Below are 20,155 nucleotides of genomic sequence, written 5' to 3' on the forward strand. Positions count from 1 at the left end.
TCTTCCCAGTGGGCCCAGCCTATCGCTGTGACAACCACACGGAATTCAGCTGTAAAACGAACTACCGCTGTATCCCCAAATGGGCGGTGTGCAACGGTGCCGATGACTGCCGGGACAACAGTGACGAGCAAGGCTGTGGTAGGGGCTGCCGTGCGGTCGGGAGGGGCAAGGACATTTGAGAGTCCAGGGCTGCCATTAGGAGATGAGGGTGGATTTCCCTCATCATCTTTCCTTGGTTTACCCCTGAAAAAAAAGACTATCTATTGATTCTTCTACTAGCATGCTACATTTTTGTAGCATTTTACAGGGTTAATTTCTAGCATCTTAGATGAAATTGGGGAAAACATTATTAAGATATTAGGAACTTGTAAAATTTTTGCTAAGTATAGAATCCTTTTTTACACTCAGTAAGTTTAAATTGTCTACTCTTATAGAATTACTGAAATTAAGGAGGCTAGAGGAAAAAATTTGATGTCTATTATGGAAAAGTATATTTCAAAGTCAGTATTTCTTATTTGAAGATTTTTGTATTCTGAATGTCTCTCCTACTTCCCATATCATCTGTCTGTCAGCTGTACTCACTCTGGCAACATGGAAATAACTATGGATGAAAGGTCAAGTGAATTCATGGGATTTGTTGAGATTAGGCATATATTCTAACTTGAAACCAAAATGACTATGGATGTATGTGTTAGGATTAGTTGGAAGGATGGGTTGTTTTAATAAAATGGAATCTAATGAATTAAAGACAATGTAATGGAAATGTTCTATTTGCTGGTGGTATCACTTATTCTTCCTTTCCAGGCCATTGTCGCAAATTGCAAACCAGATACCAATTCATTGTCTGAACAGTTTCTACAAATGAGACTGGATCTAGTTTCATGTAGTAGGACAGGTTCAGGTTAGCCAAAGAGGGTCACTGACAGTGAGTGCTGCTGACATTCCCTTCTCTGGGAGCTTTGGGAATACGGTAGCAAATTTTCAGATTCTCACAAGAAAGCCATGGCTCCTCTGGCATTTCTTAATGACTGGCTTTTGAAGTCTTTGCAATGACTGTGCTTTGCAGAGGAGATGACGTGCAAACCTGAGGGGGTTTTCCGCTGTAATAATCACCGATGCATCCCTCTTCGCTGGAAATGTGATGGGCACAATGACTGCGGAGATCACTCAGATGAGGAAAACTGTGGTGAGTTCAGGGTTCTGTCATCTGTAGGTGCAGCCAGAGCTGTGATGTCTGCTTTTTGCCCATAATTCAACTGTCTGTGCCATTCATCGTAAAGGGCAGAAAGACAACTACCTAATCTCTTACCTTCTGCTAAGTGGTACACTTCTACTTTTTCTTTAACTAAGGACATAAGCACACTCTGGGATGAGGATGTTTATCTGCGTATACCTTTAGTTTGTTGAATTTATTTGTTTATACACAACTTTTTTCCATAAAGAACTTGAGGTGACATCATAAAGGACAAATATAATATGATCAATAGAGTAGAAATAAAAAATCAGGACCAAGAGAAATACAAGAAGGAAAGGTGCTAATCCAAAGATATTACTTCTTAAGATCTTGCCCTAAAATGGCCTAAACAGTAGAGGAAAGAGAACTTGCATTTTAGGTTTGTCGTCCCACCTGGAATAGTGGCTGTATTAGGAGGTCTGATGGCTAAATACAGGTCAAAGTTTTAGTTCCTCTCTCCCAGGAAAGGTGCTGACTATGAGAGATTGGACAGGGAGGGTAAGGAATGGAAAACAGAGATCTGATCACACCAAACTACATAGAATAATTATATGTGTTTTGAAGACAGTTAATAAGGACCTTCCCCATACATACACCACTGACTCATGGTATATGTCAATTTCAGATTGATATGAAATACATTCTAACTTTAGTCATGTTTTGGAAGTAAGAAGTGATCATTATTTGCCACCGTCAATGGAGAAAATCAGTATACTGATTATTCTTATATAAAAAAACAATCTAACTGGCATCTTATTATTTATACAAAAGTTCACATTGAATCCTATAGGAGGCTACCTAAAGTTTCATGAAATTGAAATTTCTCTTAAGATTCACTTACCTCTTACAGACTTAAAATGGAGGTAGAAAGTCTGTTTTTAGAGGGTGGACAGTCTGCCCAAGCAGACCTCTGTGACTTGGGGCCCCAGAAGGCCTCGGGCACTAACCTGTCTTGTGTGTGATTCCTGATATCCACTGATGGCCACGTGGTTCTTCCTTTCTAGTCCCTCGGGACTGCACAGAGAGCGAGTTCCGGTGTGATGATCAGAGATGCATTCCCTCTCGATGGATATGTGACTTTAACAATGATTGTGGAGACAACTCAGATGAGCGGGACTGTGGTAACTGTCACAATTCTCTGAGAGGCTTTCCATAGAGTCTTGTAGTAAAGGCAGCTTATTGGACAAAAGTAGAGTCTGCAAATGAGTGTTTGTAAGATTTTTAGAGTAAATGATTTTTGTGAAATCTAGGGGCTATGTAAATCTTAGCATTGCACAGTACCTTCTGCTCTGTATTTTCTATGCTTTACTTTTTACTTATAGCAGTCTAATCAATAATGTGAGAGGGCGAAGCAAGAAATTTTTTAAAAATTTCATTTTAACTTAAATATTTCCTAAGAGTAGAATTTAATTTGCATCAGCCTTGTTAACAAATAAAAACCATTAGTCTTCCTATTACTTCCCAGAAAGTGGCTTTATAGTACTGTAGCTTTCCAGTGTAGAGGTCAGAGCATTGGAAAAGGAATCATAAAGCCCAAGTAATTTTTATAGCTCTTTACTGGGGAAGGGTTGGGTCTGTGGAAAATCAGCAGACATTAAAAGCTGAGGAATACAGATTTATAAGGAAAAGCTTAAACATAGGAGAGGTAGATACTTTACCTCCCTTGCTTGGGGAAGGTGTGAGTTTTGGGAGTTTATTCATTATTTAGTCTAACCATAAGTTGTGGGTTTGCGGTCAGCCAGTGACAGGATGTGGATTGGAATGTGACTGAGTAGTTAGTTACTACAGCCCCTGGAGCTGATATCCATCTGAGAATCCCAAGGCATTCTGGGAATGACAGTCTTTTCTCTTCAGAGATGAGGACTTGCAATCCCGAATACTTCCAGTGTGACAGTGGACACTGCGTGCCTGACGATATGAAATGTGATGGAGTCATGGACTGTTCCGATGCCTCTGATGAAACAGTTTGTCGTAAGTTCCTAGACTCCTGTGCACTGTTTATTTGAATTGTATGGGTATGGCAGTCAGAACCCACCTCTTCATTAGCCACCACTTCTTAGATTAAAAGGGCATGGGTATTTTCTATGCAGCACTCATTGATAATTATCGGTTCACCTGGGGTCTAAGTTACCATATCCATATATTTCACAGTAGTCATCCAAGGGTTTTTCATTTAAAAATACTTTAAATAAAGAATATATTAAGCATCTGTGCTATCAAAGTATTTATATACATCTACTATATAAATAATTAATTGGGTAAGACAACATTGTAGGTAAAAAGAATATTCAAGCAATAAATAAATGGTACAGAGAACTTGGACTGGGTATTAGACCATACTGAATTTACAGTATTAAAATGTTTCTGAATTGCATGATGGTATATAAAAATTATTTAAAAACATAATGTCAATATGACCATTCATATTTTGTTCTTTATAAATCACTGAATAAATAATAACTGTTGAATATCCATGATAGATATTGTTGATGGTCAGGTTGCCACATCTTAAGTCTACTTTCAAAGAGACTAAGTATACAAATGCATCATGGGTAAAGCCAGGGCTGACGCAGCTCAGGAGCTACCCTCGCCTCTGAAGAAAAAGTCCATCACCATCCACAGAATGACTCATGTCGTTGGACAGTGAACTGGGACAACTGACCTTAAGAAATATTCCATCAGCATTTCAGACAGTTTAAGGCCACAACACATGTGGATGAGTAAGAAAGAGCAGGCTGGAAAGGAGAGTGCTAAGGGAGAAATAGCAGGTTCGCTTTCCAAAACCAGTAACTTCTAATCATTTGAACATGTGTCTTCTCCACCAACAGCCACTCGCTTTCCCAATGGTACCTACTGCCCAGCTCTCAAGTTTGAATGTAAAAATCACGTCTGTGTGCAGTCATCTTGGATATGTGATGGTGATAACGACTGTGGCGATGGTTCTGATGAAGAACTGCATCTGTGCTGTAAGAGGGACAGGGATGGAGTGAACTCGAGCAGTGTTGTCTGGCAAAGCCACAGTGTTTTTTATGTGGAGAATGTGGTCCTGGTGGCAGTTGTACAATTTTTGAGTACTGGACACATGATCTGCTTCCCTGTGATTTCTCTTAGCCTTCGTGCTTAGTTCTCTATTTGGGACATGAGAAAGTTGGCCAAACCTTTATGGTTTTAAGCATCTTATGGTCTTAGAATACAATAACTTCAAAAGAAATTGTGTTGGAAGCTGAATGTGGGTAAACAGAGACAGATGTGGGTGGCTGGAGTCTGAGTGAGGGTGTTGAACCTCTCCTGCGTCCTCCTACTTTTGGTGCCCTTCAAAACATCTCTCCCGAGCCTCTAGACTGCAGGGGTGTCCAACCTGCAGCCTGTGGGCTGCGTGCAGCCCAGGATGGCTGTGAATGCAGCCCAGCACAAAATCATAAATTTGCTTAAAACATCCTGAGATATTTTGTGATTATGTGTTGCAATGTATTTAATGTGTGGCCCAAGACAACTCTTGTTCTTCCAGTGTGGCGCAGAAACGCTGATAGGCTGGACACCCCTGCTCTAGAGCTTCACAGAACAACTTAGGAAATTCAAGGCCATCTAATTCCCTTCTGTTGTATGATACATATTTTTTAAACTAGTGAGTGTCAGTTTGGGTGCACTTCAGAACCACTCGGGGAGAAATGTTTCAAAATCACATGCCCTGGCCCCACCCCCGGCTTAGATCCAATGAACCATAATCTCCAAGGATAGGGCCTGGGCAAATGTCTATTTTAAAAGCTCCATAGCTTTTAGTTTAGTGCCCTGGTTGAGAACTACTGATTTTAACAAAGTGAATGAAAATAGAATTTGTTTTGATCTGTTTGCTTCATGTCCGGAGTCACTGGAAAGACTCTAGGGCAGTTGTCCCCAAAGTGCCACCCCTGTGCTAGGAGGCTCCATTGAGTCACTTGGGAACATATTAGAAATGCAGTTTCATGGGCCCACCCCATCCAAATCTCTGACAGCGGAGCCCACCAGTCTCCCCACTTAATAGGCCCCACAAATAATTACGATGCAAACTTAAGGTTAAAAATTTTGTGTAAGTAAAAGGCCTTAGCACAACAGAAGACGGCCCAGAAACATTCTCGCTGGCACTCTTGACTAGCTCCTAGTCTGGCTCCACTGCAGTTTGCTTCTGGAGTTCACACGGTCCCTTCCATTTGGTTTCCTAGACTCATCACTATTCTTTTTCACTATGAGATTTGGCTCTAGAAAAAGATACACCAGAATATTTCCTTTCCTTCAGAGAACTGTAATTAGTGTACATCACATTTTCACAGTGGCATCCCAACATTTTTCTTGCCACCTCTTTTCCTGTTAGAAACTAACCATGTTTTGTTTTGCTTTTAACTTGATGAATCTTGAAAAATGTCTTAAGCATATGTAACTTTCAAAGAAGTTCTTAGGAAGTTGCTTCCCTCTGTAAGGTAAAGTGTCCATAGCTATTAACATTAAACTTTGGAGAGGCAGAGACACAGTCACATTAAAAAGTGACAACACTGTTTTATTGTGTTGCGCTTGCACTTCATAGCAAATAATTCTGTTAGCCATACTTCCAAGAACCAGCTCTTAGATCTGAGTCTTTCCCCCAACTGACATCACTACAAGTCTCTCCTCTAGCTCCCTGTTGTAGCACAAAGACAGAAGGAAATCAAACAGTCCAAGTCCCCCATGTGTAATAAAAGAAGAACCCACACAAGTGTTGAGCTCACCGAATTCCTAGTACCCACAAAGAACCATGCTCCTGTACAAAATAAGTAAGGGACCTAGGTCCTACCCTGGGGTTCCTCATAGGTGCACCACAGCAGCTAGTGGTGTAACTCTGGATAACAAAATGAGTCAGGGTTTGATTTTGAGATATCAATTTAAAATGTAACAGATGAAGGAATTTGGGAAAGAGAGTCCATCATTGTGTAAAACTATTAAGAAGACTTCATGCTCTGGAGGCTCGATGACAAATGATGTCAGAGACACAAACAATGGCCTCCTGACTATTAGAATAAGAGCTCACACGTGTATGGTCCTGCTGGCCCTCTAGCCTTGTGGCCCCATTGTTGTCCTCCCTCTGTGCTCCAGCCACAGAGCCTTTTATTCAGGTCCAGAAACCTACCATGACTCAGAATCTTCCCATACGCAGCCTCCCCTGTACCCAAGATCTACCCAACGCCCACCGTAGATGCTTTCATAGCACATGTACTTTGTGGCTCGCTCTTACCACAGTGGTAGCTGGATGGTTAATTGGTAAAGTCCATTTCTCTGCCAGAATGAATGTTCCATAAAGATGAGGTCTGGGGTTTCTTGTTCCCCATTGGCTCTGATGTCTAGCCCAGTGCTGTGCTGTATACCAGGTGCTCAAGATGTATTCATTGACTGGTTAATTGAATGAGCAAATGAATGGATGAATCAAGCAAGCTTGGTGCTGACATAGGAGCACTTTAGATATTGACGTTATGTTCTACTCATAAAATGTGCTTTTTTTCCCCCATCTTTTGTTTTAGTGAGTGTTCCCTGTGAGGCGCAATACCGTTTCCGGTGTGACAATAATCGCTGTATTTATAGTCATGAGGTGTGCAATCACATAGATGACTGTGGAGATGGAAGTGATGAGAAAGCGGAAAACTGTAAGCAAAAGTCAAAAGGGAGGAGGAAAAACTAAGGGCCCCAAATTGTGGTTTGCAAAATGTACGTCTAGGATTTCAGTTTGCCCGAAGACTGCAGATCTCTGCTGACATAATTGTTTACCAGACACGAATATACACAGGCAGTACTCAGGTGCAGCTTCTCCCCACTTACTTTGGATCTGTTTGCTTCCAATCATTTCTGAAAGTCAATAACCTCAGTGTTCCTTATGGGACAGAGTTCTTGAACCTTTTGTATTTCTTTACCTGGTTTTTCTCATGCACTTTCGCCTCAACTGTTCATCAGTTTCATTCAGGCCATCTTGAAAATAGATGGGCAGTCATTTCATCCAGCTAAGGTTTTACTGGGCCTTTGTGTCTCAAAGCCGTTTCTGCTTCATACTCTTACTGCTTGGGATCTAAATGCAGTCAGCTTTTTCCACCCTGCAGATTTCCGGACTTCTTTCTTTCATTTCTGCTTGTAAGTCAATCAGTGCTTTCCTGAGTTTATTTCTTTGTTATGCTACCTTGCCAAACTCAGGTAACGGCAAACAACGTACATCATTAACCCTCTGTTTTCTAACCTTTTTCCTCAGACTGACTTTAGCAAGCACCTGGTCGGCCTTCCAGTTTTTCTGAAGCTTTCCTGAATGCTTTAGCATTATGTAACGCTGCTTTCCATCTCTCCTGCCCCCAGTGCCAGTGTCCTCATGATTTGCCTCCTGACTGTGAGGCCAGTGTCAAGTGGCTGATGTTTTTGTCATGAGGCCACCTGACATACTTGGCTTTCAAGGTTGCCACTGCACAGGGGCACATGAGCTTCTAACTGCTTCAGTCTGGGAGCGACACGTCACTTCCAACTCATAGTCTGTTAACCAGAACTAGTCACATGGTCCCCACATAATTGCCGGGGAGACTGGGAAATGTTGGGAAGCACAGGGTTTTTGGTGAGTGGTAACTGTCCCTGCCACAGAGGGAAGCATCTTGTTTTGCAGAAGAAAACATTTTGACTTTAATTTGTTTTACATTATAGGTGTAGGCCCGACCCCTAGACCTTGTACAGAAGATGAATTTAAGTGCAGCAACAAGCATTGCATTTCACAGCACCTTGTATGTGATGATATCAATGACTGTGGTGACCAGTCTGATGAAACGGGTTGCAGTAAGTACTTGTTTCTATACTTCATTGTGATAAGTCAGGGCTATCTGATGAAAGCATTCAATAACGTAAAGTAAATGATACCGAGTATTTCTCTTTAATTTACTCTGTGTGCTGAGCGATCAAGCCCACCATTGCCTGGTGTTGAGCACTTACTCTCTACCAGGCATTGTGCTAAACACCGCATGTGTTATCTCATTCCACCCTTTCAGCAGTCCGGAGAGTGAGGTTTCCCTCCCTCTCTCTCTCTCTCTCTCTCTCTCTCTCTCTCTCTCTCTCTCTCTCTCTCTCCACCCTCCCCCCATCACAAATGAGCAAACCAGCTTACAGGTTAAATAAAGTGGCCACGCCTTTCTCTCAGTAAGATGTTGAGTCAGGAGTTGGGGTCTGATCCACTTCACTGCAGGGCGCATCCCCCTCCCATTTCACTAAGTGCCTCTCAGCTACATATTTTGTTTGTCAGGCCTCACATTTTTCCACTTTAACTCAAATGCAGTATCCTTGGCATTTAGGGGGAAAGCTTCTGAGGGTAGTTGGTAAAGAAAGATGGGAATGACACAGGAGGAGTCATTTATTTTTAGAGGAGTTTGTGTGGGGAAAAGATGGTGAACACAACCAAGGGATGTTCTGTCCCAGTATTGTGATGGAACTGTTAGAATGATATGTTAGTAATTCATACCTTTGTAGTCCTTTTTAGTTCCTATGAAAGGTTTTCACATATATTATCTAATTTGTCACTCAAGTTAGTCCCATTGGGCCACTGCTGTTATGTCTATCTGTATAATGAAGCTCAGAGAGCTTAAGTAACTTGCTTGAAGTCACACAGAGTGGCAGAAGCAGCACCCGAACAGTCCTGTAACCCTGGGCCAAGAGAGTGGCCCTCTAGTTCCTCTGCTGTTAGCTGTGCCTCTCCGGGCAGCTACTGATTTCTCCAGGCTTCGGTTTCTTTATAGGAAGAAGGAGGGAGTTCTTCAAATACTGGGGACCTGTGACGTAGTCACCTCAGTTAGCGCCACATGCTTTCAGCTTCTTGGGCTTTAAACAGTTTTTTCTGAGGCATCCCAAAAATTCCATGGAAACTCGTTTTCTGGGTTAGTTTCAAAAGGGGATAAATGACCGGCCATACCATACATGTTGATTTGTCCTTTATCTCATATAATTTCTTAGTGGGGTTTGGGTTTTTTGACATAATTAAATACTTGATTACTTCAAGTATTTTTAGAAAGTATGGACATGACAGAATTTGCAAAACTGGGTGGTAGATTTGAGTTTGCATCCAAAGACTGGCATGTGAATAGTTCCAGGGTCTTGGAGTTTTCCAAGTTGGGCTTGGGTCAAACATGGTTTCTCTCCTAGTTGCCTGAGCCAATTAAAAGGCTTAAAATGGACTATAGTAGATTTTACTCAAATGACATTTAATTAAAGCAAATTTTATTAAAATTTTTGTGTGTGTCTGGCTTGGGTAAATCTGCTATTATATGGATTTAAAAGGTGACTATTTTCAAATGAAAGTAGTTATAAGAAGGTCCTTGTGTAGCTTCTGCTCTTGTCAAGGATTCTTGCTTCATCAATGTGTAGTTGTTAAGAGCTCAGGCTTTATTATAAGGCTTTTATGTGTATAGCTTTGACATATGAACTCCAAGGGCAGCATTCCATTGAATGACATTGTACTTTATTTAGTGGTTATTTTTTGTTTTCTTTGAAACTCAAATGTTTTTAGTTTATTCATACCACATATACTTATACAGTCACTGTACCCTAAGGGGCTCCAAGAACTGTTAGGTTCACCTTATTGCCTAGTGTAGAAGACAGATAGAAAAAAATCTATTTGGATTTGAAAGAACTGAGCCAGGAGATGTCACAGTCTCTTTGACTAAAAATTTAGAAGCCTGTTTCCAAGAGACTTCTAAAGAGGTTTAAACAGGTTTGAGGTTCTTTTTGGAGATAACCCCCTTTCACACCCCACCTTCCCTCCCATTAGCTCTTACTATCTGTGTTTATCCTTGTCAGCTTAACTGTGAGACCTGGGTCTGGAGGTGTATGAAGACTCAGGATAAAAGAAGCAAACTGATCATAATGACAGGAGTGAAAGGCAGAGAGCTTGAACAGATACTTGGCAGAGAAAAGAACTGGGGGCAATGCTGAGTAACAAAGTGTTCTAAGTGGAGTCTGAACTATTAAAAGGCTGTCCTGGAGGGTCTGGACCCCAAAACAGCAGGGGTAACGGGAGTCATCCACGTGGGCCCTACAAAGATAAACTAGTAGTTGAAATTTTTGTTATGAAAGTTATAAAATCCAGAAAATAACAATCAAAAGTTAAAATCATTTGAATCCTATCATTAAGAGAGAACTAATCTCAGTTTGGTATTTTTTGATATTTAAAACAATTTTAAAGATATTCTATACTAAATAGTGTTATAATCTTTTACTCCATTTTTACCATTTCCCATGTGAAAGTGTCATTTGGAATCATGAATTTTAAAGATTGCATGGCAGTCCATTGTGTAGATCATCATAAATCATAAACATTGATTCTAAGATGCATGTTTAGCCCTGGCAAGATTACTCAGTTGGTTGGAGTGTCGTCCCATACACCAAAGTGTTGCAGGTTCAATTCTGAGTCAGGCCACATACCTAGCTTGTGGGTTCGATCCCCATTTGGGGCATGTATGTGAGGCAACCAATTGATGTTTATTTCTTACATCAATGTTTCCCTTCTCTTCCTCTCTCTCTAAATCAATAAACATATCCTTGAGTGAGGATTAAAAAACATATCCTTGAGCATGTTTATTCTCACTTTTAGTATCTCTGAAACCAGGATATATTTTAAACTTAATAACATGCCACAGTGTACGTCCCAGACCTTTCCTATTTTAGTGTGAAATACAACAATGGTGCATTAGTGGTACCTTAGATTTGATAAAATGCAGTACACCTTAATTTAGCCCCTGTTGCAGAATGTACATTCAAGTTGCTCTCAAAAATTTTTCATTATAATCCTTAAACATAAATTACAGTGCATACATTTATTCCTTCTTAAGGGAAAATTTGTTAGTGTGAAATAGCTGGATGAAAGAGTATGAGTATTTTTGAAGTCCTTGATATTTACATATTGTAAAATTCCTTTCCATATGTACCAATTTATGGTTCTAACAGCAGTTGTATGACTTATGACTAATAGGTGCATTTTGTTGTGCACTAGCTAACACTTACTTAGCAAAGCATGGTTGTATGATCTGATTTATACCTTCCATTTGCAATGCTGGGATTTTGTTTTTCAGATAAAGGAAAAGAAAGATCATGTGCTGAGAATGTATGTGAACATAACTGCACCCAGTTAAGTGAGGGAGGATTTATCTGCTCCTGTAGACCTGGGTTCAAAGCCGGCATTTTGGACAGAAACTCCTGTGATGGTAGAGTATATTTCCTACAATTTCTGTCAGGAGAAACTTGCACGTTTTATGTTCTCCACTCATTCCCTTTTGTTAAACCACTGTTTAATTCTCTTAATGGGGCTAAACTCATGATTCCATCTCATTAAAACACTTGGGTGCACCAATAACTTGACTATTAGAGGGTGACGATTGGGTCTGAATATGGTTGTAAGTTGTAAATTCATGACATATATAACCAATGATGACAAGTGTCAAGATCTGTTTTCTTCATTAAAACCATGGGCTCTGAACCACCCCCCAACTCCCTGCCCCAAACCCAGGGATGCCAAGTGCTTTTTTTCTGTGCTGTCTTACCAGTGCCTCGCAGGGGCTGGGCAGGCCGCTCATCCACAGTGACAGCTCTGAAACTGACATGATTTATGAAGGCCTCAGTGATGACAGCTGTTCGTTGTTTCACTGTGTGAGATCAATTTTTTTTTAACAAACACAAGTCAAATATTTTATCTTGAGTCAAACAACATATTAAAAACCTACTTCTGTCAGACATAAATGTTCTAATGTGTAGAGTTGGAAGATAGCTTTTCAAGATGGTAAGTGATGAGGATGATTTTAAATGTCTTTTCCTATTTGAATTTATTGTTTCTAACTCGTGAAGTGCCATACTCAGATGATTGGAAGAGTTCTTTTGAAAGCTAAAGCTTAAGAACTCCATTGAAAAACCAAATCAGTTACTCCCATTCCCAAAGCCGGTTAGCAGAAGGGAAGGTGGTAACAAACAACATCTGCTTCCAGAGAGGGAAGAGTTTGTTCTGCTATTGTACAGAGTCAACCTGCTTCTGTTTAAGCCCTGTCTTCATTGCTTACCAGCTTTGGGACTTTGGGTTTAAATACAGCCCATACCTTATAGAGTCTTTCTAGAAGATTAAGTAAGGAGGAAAAACATGGAAAGCATGTGAAATAGCATCTGAAACACCAGAGTATTCTACAAATGTTGGTATCTGCTTCTTTCCATCTGCAGTCTTTTCCGTCCTCACTGTTTGTGAATATGGCTTTAAGCAGAAGCAGGGTTCTAAAGAGTGGACGGGAGCAGATGTTTCATATTTGGTTTTACTTTGCCTGCAGACATCAATGAGTGCGAGCAATTTGCCACGTGCCCCCAGAACTGCCAAAACACTAAAGGAAGTTATGAGTGTTACTGTGCCGAAGGCTTCAGGTCCTTGAGTGGTGTCTATGGAAATCGGTGTGAAGCTGATGGTATGACGGGTTCACGTTGGGATTAACTAACTCTCGGAGAAATAAATGCTGATGAGTATGACGTACCAGAACATAAACTTTAGACTTAAGGTCTTATTTTTAATTCATCAGTTATGTCCAACACCCATCCTGTCTCTTCTCCTCTTCCCTCCCTTGCCAGATTAAAATAATAACTACAGTCCCCTAACAAATATTTAGGAATTCAAACAGGAGTCAGGTGTTATTTTTATGCTGGAATTAGCCTCTTGTCCACCTTTACAAAAACTTCAGAAGGTGGACAAGATGCCACCCTCCAGAAGATTAAAAAATGGAAGCTTGCTTATAGGATGCTCCTCAGTAGAATGAAATTAATGGGGCTCTCCACTGGGATCAAGGTTTGAGGCCCTGTAATCTAAGATGGATCACAAAAAAAAAAAACAGTTACATTCGACTGGAACATATCAAAGACACCTTGTTAATATTTCCCTTTTTATTGTTCACAGACAGAATGTGCCAGAAAGCCTGGCACATTCATGAGTTCAAACATTAGTTCTGCAGTTTAGGTTCACGCCCATGTTTGAGAAGCAGGCCTGTGAAAAGCAGTGGTGAGACTGTTAAATCAGGAGGTTGTAGTCCCCATTTCCAGGGGTCTGATTTGAATCAGCATATTAATAGCTGAGGGGTGTAGGACTTTATGATCTTACAGATTTGAGTTTAAAGTTTGGACTAGCAGGGTGTCCAGACTTTCGGCATCTCTGGGCCACACCGGAAAAAGAAGAGTTATCTCGAGCCACACACTAAATACATTGTGACCTGTAATCACAAAAAAATCACCTGATGTTTTAAGCAAGCTTAGGATTTTGTGTTGGGCCACATTCACAGCCATCCTGGGCTGCATGCAGCCTTCGGGCCATGGGTTGGACACCCCTGTAATGTTTAAGGAACTTGATAAGAAAATAGCCTTTTATTTTGAAAACCAAGAGTAAAATAGCTATTTAATTTTTCATACCAATTGGGCTTTTAACAAATACATTTGACTAGCATACTTAAATATTTTACCCTCCAAGCATTTTTTATGCTGAAGGAAAACTAGGGCAAAAGCATTCAAACAGTTGGGCTGGCAATTAAGCAGCAAATTATAAAGTGGTTAAATCTTTTAACTAAGAAGATGACTGAAATAAATTAGAATATTCATATAAAACATAAAGTGAAGACAGGAAATTTATAAAATAAACTTTCAAAGTTACTTAAATTAGATTCAATTGCCATTAGGCAAGTATGTTAAATAAAAACATTTAGACAATGCAACTCAGGATTAGACACCATTAAAATATCTGCTTTAGGTAAAAAATAGTTTTTAAAAAAAATCAAGAGCAAGCTGTTTTTAGTCATTAGCTGGAAGCTAAATTGGGTCACGGAGCCAATTACCTGCTAAAGGAATCATAAAATCTGTCAGTAAAGAGTGAGGAATGAGGACTTCTGGGTAAACTTTTAGTGAGGCTACACACACTGCATTTCTTCTGAGACTGAATGTCAGTAATCTTCCCTGTTTTATGGTCAGCAAATAAAGGGAAAAAATCAGTGGAATAGAGGATGGGGGTCTTGGTCTTGTCTTGCTCTAAACCAGGGGCATTCAACCTTTTGGTATCTCAGCGCCACCCTGGAAGAACAAGAGTTGTCTTGGGCCACACATTAAATGCATTGTGACACATAATAAAAAGAAATCTCATAATGTTTTAAGTAAATTTATGATTTTGTATTGGGCCACATTCACAGCCATCTTGGGCTGCATGCAGCCTGTGGGCTGCAGGTTGAACACCCCTGCAAACTGTTTTCCACTGAGGACAGAGATTAAGCAACCGACAATGTCCCCTGCCCCCTGGACTGGAGATGAGAATGTCCACAATCCTGGATTTTGCAGCTCCAGTTGGATGGTCAGCTCTGTCCAACTTGGTTAGCAGAGATAGTCAGACTCCTATAAAAACTCATGTGTTTTTTTTCTTCTCTTTTATTTTTGTTGCTGTTGTTGTTAAAGGGGGGAGGATACCTGCTATTTTATATCCTACTTTAGAAAAATTCAGGCAGAAATCAAACAGATAAAGCAACCCCTTATTTGTTTATAGGTGACCCTCCTTTGTTGCTACTTCCTGAAAATGTGCGAATTCGGAAATACAATCTTTCATCCGAGAAGTATGCAGACTACCTCGAGGAACAGGAACACATTCAGGCTGTCGATTATGACTGGGATCCCGAGGGCACAGCTCTCAGTGAGTGTGAACTTTGGCATCTGTCTTTGATGTTGATTGAATTAACTGACTTATAAGGTGTTGAGCTTTGGGGGATTTATTTTTTAATGAGTGAATTTTGTTGCATGAGTGGAAATGGACGATCCTTCTACCCAGCATGCTCCAGACACCTTAGCGTGGTCATGGGTCCCAGCCAACCTTTCCCAGCTTCTTACCAAACCTCTTGCCATCCCTGGGGCTTATGCTTTCAGGACCACTTCACGTCCTTCTGTTTAATGCCTCCTTGTCTTTGCTCGCACAGATCTTGTTCTTCCTCATTGTTGCACACCTGGCAGGTTTCTACAGAAACTTCAAAGACCCAGTGCAGATGTCACCTTCTCCGTGACATCCTCTGTAATTCTTCCCGGCACAGTGCTGTGACTGCTCAGCCATGAGCCTGTAGCATTTTATACATGCTTTTCCTAGAGCACACGTTGCACTGAGTTAGAGTTATTTGTCCACGTATTCTTCTCCTAACCTCTTAACCATGTGCTCTTTGGAGCCAGAGACTGAATCTAATTCATGTCTACATGCCTAGCACCTGACCCAACCTCCAGGACAGTGTATGTGCTGGCTGCTCAAAAAATCTAGTTTAATGAATAAAAGCTTGAATAATGCTTATTGTTAAGTCTCTCGTGGCTCTGTACAGTGTGTGGGAGGTGGCCACAGGGCAGGAGTCAGAAAACTTACTTTCTGTGCCTGTCTCCCTCATCTACTAGCCTCATGACCTTGAATAATTGTACCCATTCTCTGGATTGCCACTTGTTATCTATAAGATAACTTGTTAACTGTAAGATAAGAAATTTTGTTCTGCCTTTCTACCTCTGAGAGTTGTTTTGAAGGTCAAATGAGATCATAAATGTGAAAATGCTCTGCAAACAATATATTGAAAACTATGCAATGGAGATTTGTTATTGCGTTTTCACACAGTTGTGTAAGACAGTAAGCTTTTAAAGAATACTATATACCTAGGAAAGTACACACCTTAAAAGTCACAATCTTCCCATGCTCTTTATAATGCCTGCTGTCCACTGTTGTTCAGCCTGTACATAAAATAAGGCTTCTCGTCTGCATGGCTCCTTTATTGTCTCTGTCACTGAGTAGGGTGTCAAACTCTTAATAGCCTGCCCATGGTTTATCTATATATTCCATTTTGGAAACTAGAACTTGATCCTAATGAGAGTAAATAGCTGGGATATATTTTAATAAATTAACTTTAGGTAAAGATGACTAAGTATGTATCAGTGTTATCAGTTGAAGCATTTGTAGCTAATCGCTCTTCAAGTATGAGAAGCTTTGAGGTTTTGATCATATTGGTGTAATTGAATTATTAGTATTATAGGAACAATGAGGAGGTATAGATGTCTATAAAGGAGCAGTACTTCACCTAGTTGCACCCCCATTTCTCTCTTACCTGATGTTCTTAACCTGAAACTGACATGTGTGTCTCACCTCTGCAGGCGTCCTATATTACACTGTGCTAGGGCATGGCTCCAATTTCGGTGCTATCAAACGTGCCTACATCCCCAACTTTGAATCTGGTAGCAATAACCACGTGCAGGTGCTTGACCTAGGCCTGAAATATATAATGCAGCCGGATGGATTAGCAGTGGACTGGGTTGGAAGGTAAGCCTAGCATACATTCCCCTCTTGCCTATTCTACTTACTTGGCCATAGCCCCTTCCTGTTTTCCTGGGCACATGAGTTAGGCTGGACTCCGGATATGGGCACACTCGGCCACTGGTGCAGTGGGGTTACGGCTGGGCTTGCTCTAGTCCCAGCAACCACCTTGCTTTCCCCAGTGTGTCCTATAAATATCCCCGTTTTCTTTATTCTATATGTGCCATGAAACAGTTTGGCAAAGGACAATGGTCAAGATCCTATATTTATATCTAGGAGAGTATTCTTGCCGGCAGAGTTCTGGATTCCAAAATTCCCTTTTAGTGCAGTGGCACTGTTCATTTTGTGAAGAAATGGGACAGCTTCACAGTTCTCCCAGGAAAGCCACTGAGTTGAACCATTTCCCCCTGTGGTAATTATTTTGGGGAGGAGCAATCTATACCTTGTGATTTTAGCGGGCTGTGTTGTCTGAACAGATGGGAAATTTGACTTCCCTGTTTAATCGCTGGGGCTTTTTCTTAGTAGAAGTGTCAGCTCCACAGTCCTCTTTTAGGTTTTCAAGATCCCCAGGGAGCAGAGCCACACATTTTGGATGGTTTCTACATAAGACCTCTAAGCAGGCTTCTCATAAGATAGATGCATGGGCTGCAAACTCATGTGGGAAATGTCAGTAAGCTCCTTCTCCACTGAAGAGCCTTGTACTGCAGTGACCTTGGTGGAAAAGTGGCGACATTAGAAACAGAGCTCAAGCATTCACAGAATCCCCTATGTCCTTGAAAATGAACTAACAGTGGAAAAATGTTTGATAGGAAAGGCTCAGGGGCTTCCTGCCCTCTGCGAGAATACAAAGTCACTTGCTGTGTTAGTTAATTTTCACCTTTAAATACACTTGTCTGGTGTTCCTGGAAGACGTGAACATCTCTGAAAAGGTTAATTAGGTCCCTACTGTGCCTGCAGGCTAACAGGAGAGACTCATTTTAGCATTTTCTGCCAAGAAATAAGGCCTCAGAGAATCTGGAACTTGAAACTCTTGACTTTAACACTTCCTCCTAAAAACCAAGTGGGCAATGCCAGATTTATCTTCATGTTTGAAGCTTTACCCCTTTCTCAGACTTAAGGAAAGAATGAATTAAGAAATGGATGGAAATCTTCCTGTTTGTGAGAGGCCGAGACCTGTAGTCTTAGGGGTGGAAGAAGGGCAGGATGGCCTGGCCGAGTTATTTTGGAAGGCTGCTTCCACTCACCCTTGGAACTAATGCCAGATTCCTATTGATTCCAGTGGGGTTCTTGGGCTGAGGAGGAAGCTGACTTACAGGCAATCAGAATTAAAGGGACAGCCCCAAAGTGCTTAAGACTTTTATGTGGAAGGACATGTTTCATAATAATGCCAGACATAAGGTCGGTCATCTTTCTGATCCTGGCTGATTCAGCTGCTTTGGCCGATCAGGCTGGATTTTCATCCTTCCCACCTTCTTCCCCTGCAACCTTCCTCAGCAATCCCCAGGGAGGGAGACAATGCCTAAGTCTCTAGTATCTGAGTAGCTGTCTTGCCAGCTGGAACTTCCAGACTAAATGCTTTCTCTCATCTTCACACCTGCTCCTCAGAAGTGACCAGTCTAGAGCTTTCTGTAGTTTCACTGTGTCCTTCTACATTCAGGCACATCTACTGGTCAGATGCCAGGACTCAACGAATTGAGGTGGCTGAACTTGATGGAAGGTACAGAAAGTGGCTGATTACCACCCAGCTGGATCAACCGGCTGCCGTAGTGGTGAATCCCAAACTGGGGTAAGTATTTGAAGGAGGAGTCTTTCATGATCTAGATAATTTCTACTTGAATTCTCAAAAAATTACATGTATTTGATTAATTTTCTTAATTGTACTGAAATGGTCTTTGGACATTTTTGGAGTGGCATCTATGAGTATTTTCAAGAATTAGGATAGGCCCTAAAGATCATTTAGGACAACCAGGCCTCAGACTGATGCTGTATAAGGGGAAGGCCTCTGGCCACAGTTTTCCCAGAGCCCAGTGTATCTAAAATCCACACGTTCCTCAGTAGAATTTAAGTATTGGTCTATACCTGACCACTGGTTTAGATTGGAGGCTGCAAAGTGGTGGCTGGTGGGCTAATGTGGCCCATAGGCATCTTTGACTTGAACTAACAGAGCTACAAAACTTTTTTCCTTAGTGGATCACATAAAAAATTTTGTTTTAACATCTGTATTTGGGGCTTGAAGTGAGAAGAACTGATAACAGCAGTATCTGAGGGAGGTGTGCCTTCCTTGTCACCATGTTGCCTGGGACCTGTGGACGGAGCCTAGTTCTGCCCTTCCCTTGTCATTTAGAGCTGCTCTGTGCCCCTCACTTACCTGGCCTGACTGATCCTTTCTAGGTATTTGAAGTTGTGCAAGCCCTGGTTTACTCAGTTCTTGTATAATTAAGTCTTAATTGGATGCAAACTAATACCTTTAAAAAGAGTTAGAATATAAGTAAGCTCCACGACAGTCGGAATCCTTGTTATGATCTCTGAGGCATCCCAAACACAGAACTGCCCCTCTCACCCAGTAGGCAGTCAATAAATATTTTCTGAAGAAGGAACAGCTTTTGTAATTACAGGTATATTTTAAAGGGTTTGGGTGTGTATCCTTGGGTGAGACTGGCCAGTTTCTATTGAGGTAGTGAAGTTTTCAGGAAGGAGAAATACAGATGTACCAGCTCACCCTTTCCTCTCTCTGTCTTATAAAGTATAAAAACTGCATCACTTAGCACCCCTGCCACTAAGAAAATTGGTTGGTTCCCCTGTGGGAAGTCTGTGCTTCCCTTCAGCGGAGAAGCCTCACTAGGTAAAATGCTACAGGGAGGAAACCTTCTGTTACAGGATTATGTACTGGACTGACTGGGGCACAGAACCGAAGATCGAGTCAGCCTGGATGGATGGGCAGCATCGGAACGTCCTGGTTCATGAGGACCTCGGTTGGCCGACCGGCCTTTCTATTGATTATCTGAACAATGATCGCATCTACTGGAGTGACTTCAAAGAGAAAACTATTGAAACCATAAAATACGATGGCACTGATAGGAGAATCGTTGCCAGTGCAGGTTAGAAATGAATTAGAATTTAATTTGTGAAATAATCAATGAATATGTTTCCAGTCTCTTTGCCCAGTTTCTTAGAAAGGAATGCTGATTTTAGGAAATGGTTTATATTTTCTTAATTACCACTCCGTCCAGCTCACAGCTGCGGTTTTAAATGTGAACAAACTCATTAGCAGTAATTATGCCCTTTTTGTTCTTTTTATGTAATTTTAAAAAATGCTCTCAGCAGCAGATATTGAAACAACTGAGTTTCCTGTTAGATTGCCCTGATAGAGGTGGTGCTCCTGTGTATCAGTGGTAACCCAGTCTAACCACTCCTAGACTCATGTTTTCAATCTGCTGGGCTGTTTATTATGCACAACTGGAACCATCTGGAAGGAGACAAGCATTTTGTTTTCTTATCCAGACTCTGCAGAATGGCAGCAATCCAACACAATTCAGGTCTTCCTGATGAGTGGTATTGTATGTTCAAAGAAAAAAAATATCTCT

General features: G+C 41.1%; 1 protein-coding gene across 1 annotated transcript in view; it reads left to right on the forward strand.

Moving 5' to 3' along the window:
- Positions 1-20,155, forward strand: part of LRP2 (LDL receptor related protein 2) — a 199,470-nt gene that overhangs the window by 154,321 nt on the left and 24,994 nt on the right. Inside the window, exons 57-69 of the mRNA XM_036023343.1 lie at positions 10-138; positions 1,067-1,186; positions 2,239-2,355; positions 3,089-3,205; positions 4,063-4,200; positions 6,760-6,882; positions 7,913-8,041; positions 11,320-11,451; positions 12,556-12,687; positions 14,790-14,933; positions 16,412-16,577; positions 18,229-18,357; positions 19,449-19,669. Of these exons, the coding sequence (XP_035879236.1) occupies positions 10-138; positions 1,067-1,186; positions 2,239-2,355; positions 3,089-3,205; positions 4,063-4,200; positions 6,760-6,882; positions 7,913-8,041; positions 11,320-11,451; positions 12,556-12,687; positions 14,790-14,933; positions 16,412-16,577; positions 18,229-18,357; positions 19,449-19,669 (1,797 nt within the window). The remainder of the gene's footprint in view (positions 1-9; positions 139-1,066; positions 1,187-2,238; positions 2,356-3,088; positions 3,206-4,062; positions 4,201-6,759; positions 6,883-7,912; positions 8,042-11,319; positions 11,452-12,555; positions 12,688-14,789; positions 14,934-16,411; positions 16,578-18,228; positions 18,358-19,448; positions 19,670-20,155) is intronic.

The sequence above is a fragment of the Phyllostomus discolor genome, chromosome 4 (genome assembly GCF_004126475.2).
Source record: "Phyllostomus discolor isolate MPI-MPIP mPhyDis1 chromosome 4, mPhyDis1.pri.v3, whole genome shotgun sequence".
NCBI lineage: Eukaryota > Metazoa > Chordata > Mammalia > Chiroptera > Phyllostomidae > Phyllostomus > Phyllostomus discolor.